This window comes from Dendropsophus ebraccatus, chromosome 5 (genome assembly GCF_027789765.1).
Source record: "Dendropsophus ebraccatus isolate aDenEbr1 chromosome 5, aDenEbr1.pat, whole genome shotgun sequence".
Lineage (NCBI taxonomy): Eukaryota > Metazoa > Chordata > Amphibia > Anura > Hylidae > Dendropsophus > Dendropsophus ebraccatus.
The window spans coordinates 101,507,366-101,527,210 of NC_091458.1; the positions used below are offsets into that span (position 1 = coordinate 101,507,366).

Genomic DNA, 19,845 nt, shown 5'->3' on the forward strand with positions numbered 1-19,845 from the left:
GGGCTCCTCTTGCGGTCTTCTTCTCCCCCGGTCCCGTGCCCTTCAGCTTCAGAGCGGCCTGTCAGCTGAGACACAACCACACATGGTGGCCAAAAACTGTAGTTTCACCAAATCATGCAGCAAACATGAGCACGGATTCAGCCTCATGCAGTAGAAGCTGTGCGAGAACCTGGACCTGTTTTCTAATATCTGCACAATTTTACAACAAAAAAAAATATCCAAACTATACTTGTAATAAATTCTGAAACATTTTATTTCAAAATAAGTTATGTTTTACAATTTAATAGTACTTACCCCCCACTCCCCTGGGGTGCAGCAAATCTACTGTATAGAGGAGGAAAATCTACAGCATTATGCATCCAGAGCCAGAAGTTACTCACATATTTATATACAATTAAAATTTCAGTGCAACATATTTTAGAACAAAAACTTAAAAGTCTGTACAGTTTTTCGTGCTCAAATTAAGAACCAATAAAAATTAACGTGTAAGGCTCCATGCACATGTTTTCAGGTTATGTTGCAGGTATAAGTAGAGAGGCCAGCAACAGGGTATTCAGAGGTATACTATGGTGCTTCCATTAACTTTAATAGACCAAACATAATGTACATTCAGGAAACAGGCCACGAATACTCACAAGTAGACTAGTTATTTTGAAATTCAAAAGCAGTCTACAAAAAAAAAAAAAAATACATGTTAGGGAAACAAACTAAATGTAGTCACTAGTAGACTAGATTGTTTGTTTTTTTGCTAAAATAAATGCATATGGAAAAAATAAAAAAACTTTTGCCATGTTAAAAGGGTCTTGGTGATATGACTGGAAGCAGCTTTCAGCTACTTCAGGCTGTTTCGCAGAAGGAGGAGGGCTTCATAGTACATCTATGGAAACCTCCTCCTGCAATGAGCAAGGTGCTTAGATGACACTTTAATTCAACAGAGTCATTTTTGCTGGTATACCAGGGATGCAACTTACAAAAAAATCTGAATGAAGCCTAATGCAAAATAAAACTGCACACATATTGGTCCAACCAAAATCAATATAAAAATGATTGTCCACACAGCTGGGGGAGGGGATTAAAAATGCTAGTAAAATGCAAACTTACTGTGATCAGCAAAAGCCTTCAAGTGAAAATACAGTCAGTCACAGTTGCTCTGAGAATGAAAGGTTCCCAGTAGATTACTGTCATTTCAGAGAGAGATGGTACAGCCTCAATTGTCACCACCTGGTCACAGGCCATCAGACAAATACTGGTCTTATATCTGCATCAAAGTCTTTTCCTAAAATGTATTATCCTGATAGAGGTACCCTAATTCAATGTTTATTGTGAAGAAATAAAAACTATTGTGAGCTATGCCAAGATAGAATACAAGACATGTAAAAAAGTGCTATCCTGCCTCAATTTGTGGTGGTTCACATTGAGCAGATTTCCAGCGTGGACATCAACATGCTGTGCCTCCATGTATACTACAAACTTGCAGTTACCCAGCTTGGGTGGCAAACCCAAGTCACAACGTACTCTGCCACCCAGCAACCTACAAAGGCCGGACTCATTCAGGGTGGTTGCAGAAAAAAAGAATTTCATACATGATTAGCCTAATTTTCTTCATTTGCTATTTTGCGATGTGACCTTGAAGTAAACCTTTGGCTCTCCACTGGGTAAATCTTATACAGCTATGTCCTTACCAATATACTCAGGAATGGCCACCCACAGATCTATTCACCCCAGATGTAGCAATAGTGAAAACCCCCTTTAAATATAAATACTTTCAGTGGCAGAGCTGCAGTATATGAAAATATTTTGGTTTAGAAATTGTCCAGGATAATTTTCTTTACATCTGTACACTGCCCCCTAGCCTACTGGTCCAGAAGATGAGAAGCAGCAGAACCGTGCCACAGCTACCCAGAAGGCAATACATTAATTAAAGTCACTGAGCAAAATGTCAAAGCAATTAAAATTTTCCATATTCACCCAGTAACCCATCAGAACAGTTTATGATCATGTGTGGTTTTGCTGCCCGTGAAGAAAATATTTTTGAACTTTAAAAAGAGGTTAGGCTCCCATTACGCCGAGAAGCAGTGCTGTCACTCATCTGCACGTCAGTGTCACAATGGTGGCTCTCCTCATCCCCATTCAAATGCTCATAAATGTTCGAAAGGTTCCCGTTGAGGAGACGCTCTTCTTTTCGTAGAGAAACTGGTAGGTTGGATAGGGTTAGAGATACATCTTTGAAGGCATGCAGTAAAAAGATTCCAATGATAATCGTCATAAACCCACTGAAGGTGCCAATCATGTCATTGGCAGACATGTGTTGCCACTCCTTGAATAAGATTGCAGAGCAAGTAAGCACTGAGGTGGTAAAGAATACATAGTAAATGGGTGTCACCAGGGAGGTGTTAAAGATGTCCAGAGCTCTGTTTAGGTAATTAATCTGAGTGCTTACACACACTATAAGGCTGATCAAAAGGATCCAGGACAATGGATTCCTTAGAACGGGTTCTCCAGCAAATAGTCCCTTAATGGCAATTCCCAATCCTTTAACACATGAAACAGATAAGGCTCCAATCACAGAGCATATGGTGATATAGACCAAAATATTGGACTGGCCATGACTTGGTCCAACCACAAAGATGAGGATAAGCGAGACAATGATCACTCCCGTGGCAAAAAGCAAAAAACCTACAAAACAAACAAGAACATTAGGATAGTCAAGCAGTCTTCAGAAGAATGAAGCAAATATTCCCGTCTCAATGAGGATGGGGGACCAAGTACTACCTCACAGGTGGTGATGCACAAAGTATCAATGGAGCCTATAAACCATCTAAAAAATAATAATAGAACACTGTAAAAAATAACCAATGTCTGTGCTTATCTTGAACAGAACTTTGGCGCAACTCACCCTCCACTGCATGTAGGTCTAAACCTAATAAGACACTAGTCCTCAGACATACAACAATACAACAATGGGTGCCGGTGTAATTGAGCCTAAATGCTGTATAGATGATAGCAATAGGGAGATCTTATAAAACAACACAATAGTACTGGACCACTAATCAATCTACGGTATCACTGAACCACACTGGGACAGCCCTCACCGGACGCAGGGACGAAGGAAATCTGAGTATTTCGAAAACGCCTTGAAGTTGTTTGGTCATCCGTGGCCACCATACTACTTGTGACATCACAGGGAACTTTTGGGCAGAAGTCAGTGGTACACGCTACCAGCTGGAGCATGCCCACAGTTAGTACTCCGCACGAGTGTTTGGATCACTGAGGACACTTTATGCTGCTCCATAGGAGAGATTCTCTACTACTGGACGAGCTAATAAACCATCTGGATCTCCCTAACAGGACGATTATCACACAGCAGAAGACCCTTGCTGCGGATCGTCTCTGCTCCTCTATTCCCACTGCAAACTGGCTCCAAGTTACCCAGGTTGAAGGTGTCATACCATTCCGTGCGTCGGTGAGGGCTGTACCAGTGTGGTTCTGTGATACCGTACATGGCTTAGTGGTCCAGTACTATTGTGTTGTTGTATGAGATCTCCCTATTGCTATCATCTATACAGCACTTAGGTTCAGTTACACGGGCACCCATTGTTGTATTGTTGTATGTCTGAGGACTAGTGTCTTTTCAGATTCAGACCTACATGCAGTGGAGGGCAAGTTGCGCCAAAGTTCTGTTCAATAAACGCACAGACATTGTGTGTTTATTTTTTACAGTGTTCTACTACAGTCTTCAGAAGAGCCATCAGTAGCCTCAAATTTATGCAGTGACCCATCTGGTTGAAGGGATTCTGTTTTATAGTTTCATGAAACTAGTGTCCTGCAATAAGTCAGACTGAGCGGAGAGCACACAGTTTTATGCTGTTTCTGGTAATATCTATCCGTGAGGCTCTCAGCAAACCCCAACCACTCAAAACTTTTGACATGTCTGTGTGACATGTCAAAACATTTTTTAATGACAGTAATGCTTTAAATACTTTAAGCCATTTTCTTCCCTACTAGAAGAGTCTGTCTGTGGTCTGTCATAAATTCTTTACATACAGTGAGAAAATGGAGAAGAGTATTTGCCCCTCCTCCAAGGCTTTCAGGTACAGTACAGGAGGAACACTTTGTGCCTTCTATATCAATGAATAGTGAAAGTTTTCTGTTTTGTGGCTGTCATTTTATGTACGATCACAAATTAGACTTCAAAGCTGAGACCACCTTCATGTTGTTAACTTTGATACATAACAGTAGGTACATGATAAATAACCAGGCAACACACACTGATACAGTACCTGGATCAGCTAACTTGATGGACATTTCATTTAAATTTTCAATCTCCTCTTCTTGAGGGGCATGGATGACCATTACAGTTGACCCCAATATACTTAGCAAACATCCAATTTTTCCATGTAGGTTTAGTTTCTCACTTAGGAAATATGAAGACAGGATGGCGCTGAAATATAAAAGATGAGATGCAATTGAAGCCAAAATAAAGAGGCTCAACAACAACTATTGTATAAAGTTTCTTACCCAGGAGACTGAGGAGACTAGAGAAACTCTACACCACCTAGCATGTAGCAACCGCAGATACTGTATAAATAAATGTTGGCTCCTATAACAAGCAGTGACACTAGCATTGTCCCTTCCTCACCATCACAATAGGTATTTTTCACTTTCATTCATTACCACAAAATCTCTCCTAGCATGCTACTGGTATCCTCCGCAAAGGCTGGAAATACTGACAAAAAATGGCCAAAATAAGAACATGCTGCCTAATTTTACACCCCTAAAATTAAGGTATTATAAGGTAAGTAATGTATGCACAAGCGGACGTTTCACTATCAAGTTAAATAGAACTCAATGAGAAAAAAATAATGAGGTTTTCTGAGTCATAATTAGCTATTTTAAGTCACAAAAACAGGCAAAACCTGTATGAACACAGCCTGAGAGATTGGTGTCCAAGCAAGTTTTTCATATCTGTGGAATCCCCGAGCATTGTATAGTATAGTATAGTATAGTTAGCTCAGCTGAACTTTTTACTTTTTTTATTTTAACTAAGCCAAAAGCCACCACTGCAACTTCATCCATTGCCATTAGGTTACATTACTAATTCTCCCATTGGCCATAGAGGGAGCCATTGATCTGAATCACTATCTATAAACTCTGCAGGTGCCGATCACTAGAATTCCACAGAGTCCAGAGTATGGAATGTTTGTGTGTGGTAGGGGGTTGGAGTGCTGTCCACTCGATGCCTCACAAACAGAGATAAGTAATGAGTCAGGGAGACAAAGATCAAATACATAAAAGTCTGTCATCAGGAAGTTGAAAACAGCAAATTTCCAGTTTTGGATCTTTTTTTTTTTTTAAATAGGTTATTAAAACTTTTGCAAAATATACAAGTAACACAACGACCAGGCACAATCTACCCAGAAAACAAATATGTGAGCACACCATCAGGCAGTGTAGGAATCAGGTAAATGACAATAGCTCATGAAATCCCAGGGCCAAAACGCACTAGGTGTAGTCCAGGGAAAGGAGTCCCACAACGCGCTCAAACGGTATTTCAAAAGACGCACACATAGACTGAACAGACAACACAGACATCCACACACGGAGGTGCCCAGTTTTGGATCTTTAACAGAGACAACCCCTTATTATTTAGCAAGGTTGGACTCTGTGATATGGCTTCTTTTACAAATGTATAAAGAAAATCAACAGGATATATCATTTCACAATTCAGAAGAACACTGACGTAACAAAGCAGATTACCTGACTAATACACTTAAAGCTCCCAAAGGCGTCACAAGTGTTGCTGGTGCAAACGCATATGCAGCAAAATTTGCAACTTCACCTGCTCCCACTGAAAGACAAACAGAAAAATAAGCCAACTATAACATGCATAAATGACTGAAGAAGCTGTGATGCATGGAATTGTATAAGAACCTAAACTTTTATTTTTTTTATTTTTTATAAATACCTACTTGAAAGAAGCCCCGCCCACCACAGCCACTCTTTTAGATACGCATGACCACCTTGACCTAGGGAAAAAAAAAAAAACGTAGATCACATTAGCATTGAAATAAAAAATCTACCATCATTATAATGCACATTCTATTGTGTTCCCTTTTTGTAACTTGTCAGTGCAAAGCACCAATACATAAATGTCCCCCGCCATTAAAAGTAAACCTTTGGCTCTTAGGATAAGTAAATAAACTTGGCGTTTACTTGGTGAAGAAGTTAAAGCGACTCTGTACCCACAATCTGACCCCCCCCCAAACAACTTGTACCTTCAGGTGGCTGCTTTTAATCCAAGATCTGTCCTGGGGTCTGTTATTGTCAAAAAACAACTTTTAATCCGGCAGCGCTGTGTCTAACGGCCGGGGCTTACATTTGTATATGCATTAGGCTGGCACCACCTCTATGTCCTTCCTCCCCACCCCCCTCAGCATTAGGAATGATCCAGGAACGTTTACTAGTGTTTTAGCTTTGCACAGGTGTCTTAAAGGGGTTATCCAGAGCTACAAAAACATGGCCACTTTCCCCCTACTGTTGTCTCCAGTTCAGGTGTGGTTTGTAATTAAGCTCCATTTACTTCAATGGAACTGAGTTTCAAAACCCCACCCAAACTGGAGACAACAGTAGGGGGAAAGTGGCCATGTTTTTGTAGCGCTGGATAACCCCTTTAAAGATCCAGCCCATGTGCCGGGCTGCCACAGGTGGGGAATAGGAAGCAATCTGCCTGGAGTATTCCTAATGATGAGGAGGGTGGAGAGGAAGGACAGAGAGTTTGTGCCAGCCTAATGCATATACAAATGTAAGCCCTGGCCGTTAGACACAGCGCTGCCGGATTAAAAGTTGTTTTTATCACTATAACTGCATCCCCTGCCAAACGGACCCCAGGACAGATCTTGGACTAAAAGCAGCTATCTGAAGGTACAAGTGGTTTGGGGGGGGGGGGGGGTCAGATTGGGGGTACAGAGTCGCTTTAATGTATTATTGCACTGCACTGACAATTAAAGATGTTTCTGTCTAAAAAGCAGCGTTTTTTTGGGGTATGCTTAAAACTATGAATGTTGGGAATACGTCTGGGTTATGACATCCTAGAGAACTGGTGCAGCAACAAGAAAAACCTTTACGACATGAAAGGAAGCCTCAGATTATGGAGGATGTTAAGGTGCTGACATCTCTATTAGAATGGGGCTCATGCACGGAACTCGCCAGGTATGGGGCAGTTGTCTGGAGAACAAGATTCCTCAGTTTGAGCTGCGTCTCACCAAGACCATCTGTGGGAGACCATGTGCCTTGGTATTGTAACAACGACCCTTTAAGTATCCTTCTAATAATCTGTCCTAGAAGTGGTGAGAATTTTACTATATCACCACAGGACATTACTGCTGGGATTGCGTCATGTAAACTGAGCTACTTCATACTGTGCTAAAGGAATAGTTATTTTATTAGTGTTTTTGTTAATAGTGCCTATGGTGAACCAGCAATATGGTTACAACAGAGCAGAACTGTCCCTTACACAGCAGTTCCAAGTATAAGAGCCACTATATACCTGCTCTCATAGAACCCTTTCTCGCCAGCCGCAGGAGCCCTTTCTTCTTCAGTATGAAGCTGCCACCAATAAAAGCACTTGAGCTTATTGCCAGAATAAGCCCAATATAAAAGTCATATTTTCCTTTGTCTTGACCCATCGTGAAATAGTCCTCTCACATCAGCGTCTGTGCTACAAGCTGAGATGCATGGATATCATACACATTAACTTCTTGTTATGAATATCTGATTAGATCTGTGAAAGAGAACAGTAACAAAAATTAACAAAGTTATTTCAGAACAATGTCAGCATAATCATGAATACATATAGAGAGCACAAGGTTATCCCTTTCCTGTAGAATGCTTGGCAGTCAATGGGAGTGACCAGCGTAATCTATCACTGTGATGACCTTGTATACCCGGCCAAGGTGCTGGTAGAGGACACTACTGTCAGAATGCGGGTGTGGCTGGTAACCAAATAAAGAGGCTGGTGCTTTATTCCAGGGCTTGCAACAAGAGTTGAGCAAACTTGCATGCTCAAGTTTGTTCGAAACCAAGCGTGTGGCATTTTTTTTAGCAGTGGCTGCTGAAGTAGGATAAAACCCTAAGGCTGCTTGAAAAACATGGCTGCTGCATGCACGGGTTCGGACGGACTCGAACATGCTGGAAGTTCGCTGAACTCTACTGGCAACATATGTAAGGGACATGGACACCATGCCGGAAACCTGATGGACCCCATTACAGTTAATGATGTCTATTGAAGGTTGTTAGTAAATCCTGCAGCACCACCATTTTTGTTGTGCTGCTCCTATAATAAAGCAGAGCAATTGAAATATGAAAATCCTTGACAAGGATCTGTAATGGTCCATTTACACGTACAGGAACTATTGCAGATTTCATGCTGCAGATATCACTAACTAAATAATGGAACACAGCTTGAAATCCTTTGCAGATTCTATACATGTGAAGTTGGTTGTGTACTTTTTTTTTTCTTAGCAATGTAGGAGACACATTTATGTTACACAGACCGTGATAAAATTCTAAAGGTGGCCATACACATTCAATAACAGTTAGCCAAAAGATCATTCAGACGGCAGTTCTCTCTCACATAAGATTACTGAGGGGAGGCAAAATTGATGTCCTGGGGGTGCTGGGCAGAGAACATCTAAAGAACCGGGTTGCGATGGGAGGGACAAAAAGCAGCATTACAATAATAGGCAGTGATATGCAAATCTTTAGGTTTTTTTTGTCACAATTACTGTAAAATAATGGCAAAATAAAGGGTTACCTAATGCTTCATTTTTTCAGATGGTAGCACCACAGGGTAACTAAGCACTTTCTGCCAGTTTAACCCACAGAATGGAACCAATTACTGGAGGCCCCAGAAGCAGGTCATTTAGTCACTAGCTTATTGTTGGGGCACCTTCTAGAAAAGTCCACCATGACAACATCACCAGAGATACATAAACAAGAAGGATAGACATAAAAGCAATAAACAAAAGGTGGTAAATAGATGGGTGCTGTCATGGTGGATGTGTGAAAACTAAATTATTGGTAAGTCATAATTTTCATGATACATTTTGTCACCATGACAGCATCACGGAAGACATATCAATAAAATCTCTTGGGAGGGACAAAAGCTTGAAGCACCTTCCGTCTGAAAGAGAGGTCCCAGACAGAAGATAAATCCATCTTGTAATGCCTGAAGAGGTGTGGGCTGGGCCAGAGTTCTGCCCTGCAAAACTGATCACTAGAGGCAGCCAACCTCACAGCCCCACAGGGGATCACAACATGGCTTGTATGCTCCTTGCGGCCTAATGCCACTACATTCCGCATGGTTCTATAGGCTTGTCCAATGGTTAACTTTAACTACCTGACTATATGCCACTCTTTTACTAAGGTCAGGACATTGATATTGGGGAAATAAAATATTTTTTTTTTTTCAAAGGCTTTTGACTTGCAGATAATGTGAGACTACCCTCCTTGTCAAGAGTATGAAATAAAATCTCTCTTTTTTTATTAATAGGATTGTGGCTAGGGTTGTTCAGAAGAGAGTGCTTTTATATTACTGACCCTCCAAGCAAACCGTTTTATAAGTAAGGTAGAGGAATCTTCCGATGGTTCAAACACATTCAAGTCAAACCAGACAGAACTAAGTGATTATATGCACAAGCCGGGACCCCAATTGCTACAGTGCCGCAGAGATTCAAACAGTTACCTCGCTACTGGCATCATGTTGATACATCATGCCGGGAGGGGGAAACGCTCTATTACAGGGCTTCCCCATCTATAGGGTTCGCAAAATAGCGGACATGTAAATGTGGCCTAACTTTCCTGGACAAACCGTTGTTAGTAAGCATGGAGGAGAGTAAGGAGAACCTTACTGAGTTACTGAGTGGGAGGTGCAGACACCGGGAGCTACAGAACAAGCCGGAGCATGTATAGGGTAATGTATGCAGTGGGTCTGCGCAGCATTTGCACAATGGCTTCCTATAGGCCTCTGATAATACTTTGGCACAGATATCATTTTATGGATTTGGGTAGCCTCCTTAATAGGATAGAAAGAACACAGCATTAGTTCTGTCTTTACCTAAGATCAGCCATTTTAAATTTGGCACCACACGATGCTGACACACTTGTGGTGCCTCCTCCGCTTCCCCACCCGCTACTAGCATAGGCCCTGAAAACCAGAATTCATGTTTATGCCACTTCCAGGTCTGAGAGGAGACGCCAGCAATACACTACCCCCCACCCCTCTAACCCCCCACACACCCACGTGTGATTCTAGTACAGAAATGGTAACAGGAGAGGCCAAAGCACACCAGGATATTTTACAACAATCAGGCACAGCCAGAGAGCCAGGGGTGTCAGTCTGTGGGCCCAAAGGACTGCAGCAAGGGGGAGCGGGCAAGGAGAGCTCATGACTAGAAAAACCCAGCTGAGTGACATAGGGGAGGTACCCATTTTTTTATCCTCTCCTAGTTCTCATACAGGGTAAAGGGCCAATCTCTCAGGTTCTGGCTGTCATGGAGACCAAGTGTAAACAGCGGAACACCACAAAATCCAGAAACGTCTTAGACCTTAGGAACCTCTTTTTTATTTTATTTTGAGATGTCAGCTTTCCTGTTATGTATGTATGAGGTGTATTGACAAGGGGAATGTTAACACTCTGGGAAAACCCACTGATGGCCCATATACAGGATCAGCTGTTCTGCATGGCTGCAGTGTCCAGATGTAAACAACATATGGCGCTGGAGACCTATGCTCTGTACATTATGTGGTGATGGCGCCAGGTTACTGCTCATCAGCTCCCATTCATCTCAATGAGCAGGTACTGATGGCCTCCTGTGCAAAGGCCATTAAGGGCTCCAGTATAGTTATTTCATGAGGAGTGTGAGTGTCATAAAGACATGTCAGGAGAGCTGATATTTTAAGTCTACCTGTCGTTTTAAAAAACTTTTGACATGCCATAGAGACGTGACCGGTCTGGGTCTGAGCATTCTGACCCACACTGATCAGGAGAGTGGGGAGAGGACCGCAGCTGCAGCTTTTCCACTCTCTGCTCTAAATAAAAAAAATAATAATAATTCAGATTTATAATGGGCTCCTGACATGTCAGTTTCGTGCAGCCGCTATTCATTGAATAGCACAAATGCAGTTCATCCGGCCAGTACTGCATTATCGGTCAGGATGAAATTCACTGACACAGACTGTTCTGTGACATGGCCGCGTCACAGAATGGCCGGTGTCTCACATTGTATGAACATGGCCCAAACATATAAATGTATTTATCACTTTACATGTTGTATGACTCGCTCACAGGTGTCCTCTGGAAACACATGTCTGACTAACCATAAACCAATAAGATCACTTACTATCCCTGGACCACAGTGGGGTATATCAGTGGTAACCAGACCATATGTAAAAATATTTAGAAGTGAATTGAGAAACAGTTGCACTCACCGCTCCGGTCTTCTTAATTCTTTACATGAAAACATAGAAAACATATAGTGCGGACATATCAGTGAGCAGACGCTAAAAAACAGAGTGGTGACAGCTTGTTTCGCGCTCAACGACGCTTCTACAGACAGAGGGGAGGTCTGTAGAAGCGCCGTTGAGCGCAAAACAAGCTGTCACCACTCTCTGTTTTTTAGCGTCTGCTCACTGATATGTCTGCACTATATGTTTTCTATGTTTTCATGTAAAGAATAAAGAATTAAGAAGACCGGAGCGGTGAGTGCAACTGTTTCTCCTTTCACTTCTAAATATTTTTACATATGACTGTTTTGCACCACCAGAGTCTTGCCTCTTGTTTGCACCGGGAGCCTGGCCTTTCACCATGGACTTATACCGTTAGTGCCACCCATCCTTGTTTATGGTAACCAGACCATAGCTGGCAGCACTTGTATAACTCACCTATACCACAAGCATCCTGCAATTTGAGAGGACATAATGCAGCCATAGGGAAGTGGCTTATAAGCATATAACTTCCATACAGCCACAGCAAAAAAAAAGCACAGATAATATGCAGCCAGGATTCGGATACCATCCTGTCAGGAAGACTGTAAAACACAGAGCTCATTCACTATCACTAGGGAGAGGTTCAGACAAGGGGAGGAACACTTTAGAGTGTTTTTTTAGTCTATTCAAAATGTATTAAAGGAGTAGTGCGGCGCATGAAAATTATTCACAGAATAACACACATTACAAAGTTATAGAACTTTGTAATGTATGTTATGTCTGTGAATCGCCCCCTTCCCCGTGTCCCCCCCCCCCCCCCCCCACCCGTGTACCTGGAAGTGTTTGTGCATTATACATTACCTGATCCGTGTCGAGGGCCGTCCGCCATTTTGTGCCAAACTTCATCTTCGGACGGATGGCCGAGTCGCTGCCGCCTGTCCCCCCTCCGCCGCGTCATCAGCTGCTCAGTCGCGATTGGCTGAGCACAGTTATGCTCAGCCGATCGCGGCTGAGCATCGGATGACATTGCAGAGCCGGCCGAAGAAGACGTAACTGAATGAAGATCGGAGACGGGTGTCGGCACGTGACAGGTGAGTATAGCGCACCACACTTCCGGGTACACGGGTGGGGGTGGTGGGACACGGGGAAGGGGGCCATTCACAGACATAACATACATTACAAAGTTGTATAACTTTGTAACGTGTGTTATTCTGTGAATAATTCTTTACCGCCGCACTACCCCTTTAATGAGCATTCCACAGCTGTTCTATGCCTTAATACACATAAACAGAGTTTGTGTCCATTCATTGTGTAGTGGCAATGTGTAACTGCAGCTCAGCTCTGTTTCAAGTCAATAAAAGCTGAACTGCAATTACAGGTCTCCATCACTGCAAAATGATCAGAGACAAATGACACTCACTGTTTATTAAGGTGCCAAACAGCTGATTGGCACAGCTGCCAGGTGTTAGCACCCCGCTGACCGGCTATCCTGTGATAGCTCATCAGTACACTGTGCCCAGAAAACTCCTTTAAGCAGCCTGTTACAGGGCACAATTACCATGTGGGGGCAGGACCACACAAACAATGACTGAATTGTTTGTGCAGCTCTTTGCTTCTATCATTGTTGACTGCACATCCCTTATTACATGGGGAAATGTGCTGCCAACAAACCTGGTAAAATAATCAGCAGTCAAACAAGTTTGCTTTCCTGTCAGCTGATCACTGGACATATTACACAGGGCAATATGGGGCTGTTAAGTTGATACTGTAATAGGGTACATGCAGGGCCGATTCTGGGGTTTCTGCCGCCTGAGGCAAACCTCAGACGGTCGCCCCGAGTGATGGCCGGCATAAGCCCCCCCCCCTCCCGCAGCCAGCAGCTCACCTGTCCCACACCGCAGCCGGCCCGCGCTCTTCGCTGTCTCCACATCCAGTCAGGTACCGCGATGTCACCCTGCAGCTGTCACGGACCTCCAGGCTGTGGTGAGTGAGTCAGTGAGTGAGTGAGTGAGGTGATCGGGTCGTGCGGGGCGGCCCCGCACGACCCGATCACCCCAGCGCGTCCCCCACCGACCCCGGGCACTCACCACAGCCTGGAGGTCCGTGACAGCTGCAGGGTGACGTCGCGGGACCTGACGGGATGTGGAGAGCACGGCGACGGGACAGGTGAGCGGCCGCTGTCATTTTTGTTAAGTGATACTTAACAAAAATGACAGCAGGGGGGACATAATGCCGCCCCCCTGCCGGACCGCAAAATCTGCCGCCTGAGGCTGAAGGCTCATTCCGCCTCATGGTAGAAGCGGGCCTGGGTGCATGTAACCAATCACTCCCTAGGAAGACACCCCACAAGGTAAGAATATAATATCAAGGGATACTTATATTTCTATATCCATAAAGCGCAGGATAAACTCACAGAATTAACATAGGAAATGACATTCCCTCAATCATACAGCAACTATGTTATGAATGTGTTAACAGGCCTTATTAGTAACATGATAACTGTGCTGGAGGCTGTCACCACCTGATAACATGCAGGGAATAGGGGAAACCCCAGGTAAGGCAAAGTTCACGCGTGTCAGAGGTTACCATCTTACGTTCTTTAAGAGCCTATTTTCCATTTAGGGTAGCTTCACACGTACCGACTTATTAACGCTGCGAGTCGGCTAGGTCCTGGCAGATCACTTTCACTGTATGTAATTCTGGCGGCCGCTTAACCGCCTCTGTTTCCGCCTGGCTCCCGCTCTGTATACATTACCTGTCCTCACTGCACGGGGTCCCGGTGTACTGCTCCCCCGCCCGGCCAATCAGTGTGTTGCCCTGCTGCAGCCACTGATTGGCCGGGCGGGAGAGCAGTACGCCGGGACCCCGTGCAGTGAGGACAGGTAATGTATACAGAGCGGGAGCCAGGCGGCAACAGAGGGGGTTAAGCGGCCGCCAGAATTACATACACGCAGCGGTCGTTCAGATCGCTGTGTGTATGTAGTGAAAGTGATCTGCCAGGACCTAGCCGACTCGCAGCGTTATTAAAGCTGCGAGTCGGTACGTGTGAAGCTACCCTTAAAGGGAATCTGTCAGCTATAATTTACCTTCCAACCTGCTGACACTGTTAGATAGCCATTAGGATGAGGCGACACATGGTACTATTCATATATTCATCTGTGCTCCCAGAAGAGAAGGTATTCCAGTTTGCAGCCTTTTAGGAACTTGGAAAAGCTTCTTTGTAGCAGAGAATAAAAAACATTTCTCTACATCCTGGAAGCCCAGCTAGATATATGAAAGGTACCAAGTGTCTCCTTGTCCTAACAGCTATCTAACAACGCCAGCAGTTTGGAAAATTAATTAAAGCTGAAAAATTCCCTTTAAACAGCGGTCACAGTGCCGGTGCCCTGCAGGTGTGAACCTAGCCTTATCTTAAAGTGACTGTACAACCAGGCCCAGGCAGAAGCACCCTTAGTGGGAAGACACCCCAGCCCTTCCATGACGTGACTCCATTAGAATCAATGGAACCCTATCATAGAGGGGCTAGGGTTTTCTCCCACTAAGGGTGGGTCGGCCCGCCTCCAGTGCCTCAGCCTGGGCCTGGTGTTACAGTCACTTTAAGTTACACGCAGACAAAATTGGACATCCACCCTAAAACTTAAAGCGTAACTATAAAATATTTTGACCTTTCAGTTTTAGTTAGCTTAGGTCATGATAAGACTTTTTGCAATATACATTAATAACCTAAAATGAACAGTTTTTTTTAAATACATAAGGCTGATTATGCCCTTAAAGCCCTCTCTGGCTCTTACTTATTTCTGCATTCCTGCTGGACACGCCCCCTCCCTGGAGATCTGTACTGACTGTGACAGGAGGATCAGATAACAGCCCTGACACAGAGAGAAACATAAACAAACCCTCCTCCCCCCCTCCTAGCAGCACGTCCTCCCCCTCCCCTCACAGAGGTCACTAAGCAGAGCTGAGGGTGTTGTGTGTGAGGAGCAGCGCAGGGGAAGAGCTGGATGGAGGGACAAGTACTCAGTGCTTCAACAAGGAGGGACATCCCAGCCATGACCCAGCCAATGTACTGCATGAGGGAGAGTGAGTGAGTCACTGAGGGGAGGACTACAAGTCCCAGCACAACACAGCTGTAGTCCTTCCATAGTACATATAACATTCACTATCAGATGTCCAGCAGGTGCCCCCACCTCCATGGCTGACAATATCCTACAGTGTTATGAGAGCAGATGACTGTATCTAATCCCACTGTGTGTGATACCATCGGCTGGTGCTCTGTATCTAATCTTACATTGTGATACTGTATGCTGGGGCTCTATCTGATCCTGCTATGTGTGATATATCTGCTAAGCTGCTGGTCAGTGAATGGAGGGACCCAGCCAGGGAGATGAGGGATAGGCCACGCCCACTTTCTCTCAGCCAGGGAGATGAGGGATAGGCCACGCCCACTTTCTCTCAGCTATAAGAAAAATTCATTTATTCTTCTGAGCCAAACAACTATGGATATCTCAGCGAGCGTACATGCTATCAACACAGTTTAGGGCTCTTTTTAAAGGATAACACATGGGCTTTTTATTTAAGGAATTTCATTTTTTGGCTACTGAAATTATAGTTACGCTTTAACGCATAAGAAGAGATTACCTGAAAATTGAATAGACGGTTTCTTCACAAACACGAATCATTAGGATAGAAATCTACACCAGGGACCCTACAGTAAGACAAAGGCGCAGCAGTGCAAGAACAAGCCGCAGTCATTGCACTAACATATGTTCTCCTGGTACAATAAGACTAAACACTGGCCGGATCTCTCCCGAGACACCAGGTAATAACAAGGAGCAGCGTCACCCCCAGGGAGTGCCAGAGTGAAGCAACTGAGTGATTAATGCAGCACTCCCTTGGCAGCACAGCAATTACCACATGCTGGCTAAGGAACTATCAGCCCGGACACCACTAAATTGTTTTCCTGTCATTTATAGACTATGAAATTCATGGAAAGTCTGTAATTCTGAACAATAAGTAGCATTCTCTAAAGCCCAGGTGTCACCGGCTGCTGCACAGCTACAAGTCCCAGCAAAGCTTTGGCTCTCCAGGCAGAACGGATACTGTAGTTGTATTACAGTCTGTAGGGCCGCAGTACAGTCCTATAATACTATGGCAGACAGGACTGGTAGGTAGCATGTATATCGATGACTGGCTACTAGATACTGCTACAACCTCTATGGGGGCAGCCATGCAAGGAGCTCCTGATACAACAACTATCTGGTTGTGGTAAAGGATCACATGTTTTTATAGCGCATTTACTTACTAGAAAATCTTGGCAGATTAGAGGGGAAGTTCACCCAACATTACCAGACATGCCAGAAATTCACATTCATTATCAATTTGGGAGGTGGTCACAGTGACTAGTTTCCCTGTAAGACTACGGCTATCCTATAGTGAAAACCAGCATGGAGCAGTTATCTGGGGCACTCCCTACCCTGATGATGCTTGTAACCTGGGGTCAGGGCAGGGGGGCAGCTGGTGAGGCCTGTAACCTGAGGTCAGGGCAGTGGGGCAGCTGGTGAGGCCTGTAACCTGAGGTCAGGGCAGTGGGGCAGCTGGTGAGGCCTGTAACCTGAGGTCAGGGCAGTGGGGCAGCTGGTGAGGCCTGTAACCTCAGGTCAGGGCAGTGGGGCAGCTGGTGAGGCCTGTAACCTCAGGTCAGGGCAGTGGGGCAGCTGGTGAGGCCTGTAACCTCAGGTCAGGGCAGTGGGGCAGCTGGTGAGGCCTGTAACCTCAGGTCAGGGCAGTGGGGCAGCTGGTGAGGCCTGTAACCTCAGGTCAGGGCAGTGGGGCAGCTGGTGAGGCCTGTAACCTCAGGTCAGGGCAGTGGGGCAGCTGGTGAGGCCTGTAACCTCAGGTCAGGGCAGTGGGGCAGCTGGTGAGGCCTGTAACCTGAGGTCAGGGCAGTGGGGCAGCTGGTGAGGCCTGTAACCTGAGGTCAGGGCAGGGGGGCAGCTGGTGAGGCCTGTAACCTGGGGTCAGGGCAGTGGGGCAGCTGGTGAGGCCTGTAACCTGGGGTCAGGGCAGTGGGGCAGCTGGTGAGGCCTGTAACCTGGGGTCAGGGCAGTGGGGCAGCTGGTGAGGCCTGTAACCTGGGGTCAGGGCAGTGGGGCAGCTGGTGAGGCCTGTAACCTGAGGTCAGGGCAGTGGGGCAGCTGGTGAGGCCTGTAACCTGGGGTCAGGGCAGTGGGGCAGCTGGTGAGGCCTGTAACCTGAGGTCAGGGCAGTGGGGCAGCTGGTGAGGCCTGTAACCTGAGGTCAGGGCAGTGGGGCAGCTGGTGAGGCCTGTAACCTGGGGTCAGGGCAGTGGGGCAGCTGGTGAGGCCTGTAACCTGAGGTCAGGGCAGTGGGGCAGCTGGTGAGGCCTGTAACCTGAGGTCAGGGCAGTGGGGCAGCTGGTGAGGCCTGTAACCTGGGGTCAGGGCAGTGGGGCAGCTGGTGAGGCCTGTAACCTGAGGTCAGGGCAGTGGGGCAGCTGGTGAGGCCTGTAACCTGAGGTCAGGGCAGGGGGGCGGCTGTGATGCCCCTTACACCATCTATCCAGATGAAGAATTACACACTGGAGCACAGAAGTACTACAAGTCCCAGCCTAAGCTGTATATACATTGCAGCAATCACAGCATAACCTAGATGAGAATCAACAACCACTGAGGGACTACAAGTCTCAGCATAACCTAATGAACAAATATATGGTGCAGTGGAAAAGGCTGACATCCACAGGTCACAGCTATGCTGGGGAGTGGGAGAAGGGGGGATACCAGGAGGAGGAGGAAGGGGGGATACGAGGAGGAAGGGGGGATACCAGGAGGAGGGGGGGGATACCAGGAGGAGGGAGGAGGGGGGGGATACCAGGAGGAGGGAGGAGGGGGGGGATACCAGGAGGAGGAGGAAGGGGGGGGGGGGATACCAGGAGGAGGAGGAAGGGGGGGGGGGATACCAGGAGGAGGAGGAAGGGGGGGGGGATGATACCAGGAGGAGGAGGAAGGGGGGGGGGATACCAGGAGGAGGGAGGAGGGGGGGGGTATACCAGGAGGAGGGAGGAGGGGGGGATACCAGGAGGAGGAGGAAGGGGGGGGGGGATACCAGGAGGAGGGGGGGGGGATACCAGGAGGAGGGGGGGGTACCAGGAGGAGGGGGGGATACCAGGAGGAGGGAGGGATACCAGGAGGAGGGGGGGGATACCAGGAGGAGGAGGAAGGGGGGGGGATACCAGGAGGAGGGGGGGATACCGGGAGGAGGGGGGGATACCAGGAGGAGGGGGGGATACCGGGAGGAGGGGGGGGATACCAGGAGGAGGGAGGAGGGGGGGGGGATACCAGGAGGAGGAGGAGGAAGGGGGGATACCAGGAGAAAGTGGGGTGCCAGCCGATGTACTTGTTACCCTTCCCACTAGGATCCACCATTACAGCCGCCCCCAGTGACAGGTGACCAGTGGGGGGGATCGGTCACTGGTGGCACATTGCCGTAGGTCTCACTATAAGGTGTATACATATAACCACACGGCTCCAGGGCCAGCACTCACTGCCACTCATCTCTATGGCAGGGTCACGTGACCGGCGGTAGCTGCGTGTATACAGGGATAGAGTGCAGGGGGAACTTTGCACGTGCGGACACGGGGCACAAGGACGACATTACCTGCCGCCCGCTTCTCGCCTGTCCCTCACTCTCCTTCCGGCTAGCGGGGCCGCTATCTCCATGGGTCCACAGCTGGCTGCTCCCAGGTCCGGGCCTGACGTCACTCCGGCTCCGCCAGCTTCCTGCTTCCGCCACCGCCGCTGCAGAGAGCGAGCGAGGGCCTGTGACGGGACATGTGACCCTCTTCAACCAACTTTATCAGAACGTGATCACAGGAGACAGAAGGGACGATCAGAGCGCTCGGTCATGTGCGCTCATCCTGACGCCCCACATAGATGTACATGGCGTGGTCATTGATTTCTATGCACAATGTATAGAACAGTATTTTTATTATTTTTACTAGAAATAGTTTTACAATCAATAGATGGAAACATTGGGGGAGATTATCAAGCTGGTGTAAAGTAGAATTGGCTCAGTTGCCCCTAGCAACCAATCAGATTCCACTCTTCCTTTTCCAAAAGTTTGTGAGGAATGAAAAGTATAATCTGAGCCAATTCTACTTTACCCCAGTTTGATAACTCTCCCCCTCCCCCCCAGTGTGCTGCACAGACTGGAACACACTACCATCATGTACCACACAATGGCTCTGGTGAAATGAAAGCTGCGCTGTGATTGGTTGCTTTGGGCAGTGTATATCTTACACTTTTTGATAAAGTTAGGCCTAGGGGTCTTAGCTGGGGCCCTCCC

The 19,845-nt window shown here is 46.4% G+C and overlaps 1 protein-coding gene across 1 annotated transcript; it reads right to left on the reverse strand.

The window, feature by feature from the left end:
* Positions 1-229: 229 nt before the first annotated feature.
* On the reverse strand, positions 230-19,332 carry NIPA2 (NIPA magnesium transporter 2). Its single transcript, XM_069970839.1, has 6 exons — positions 19,159-19,332; positions 7,547-7,780; positions 5,970-6,026; positions 5,758-5,848; positions 4,281-4,441; positions 230-2,676 (listed from the first exon to the last, which is right to left on the reverse strand). Exons 2-6 carry the CDS (start codon positions 7,683-7,685, stop codon positions 2,039-2,041), a joined length of 1,086 nt encoding a protein of 361 aa, XP_069826940.1. The 5' UTR covers positions 7,686-7,780; positions 19,159-19,332; the 3' UTR covers positions 230-2,038.
* Positions 19,333-19,845: the final 513 nt, after the last annotated feature.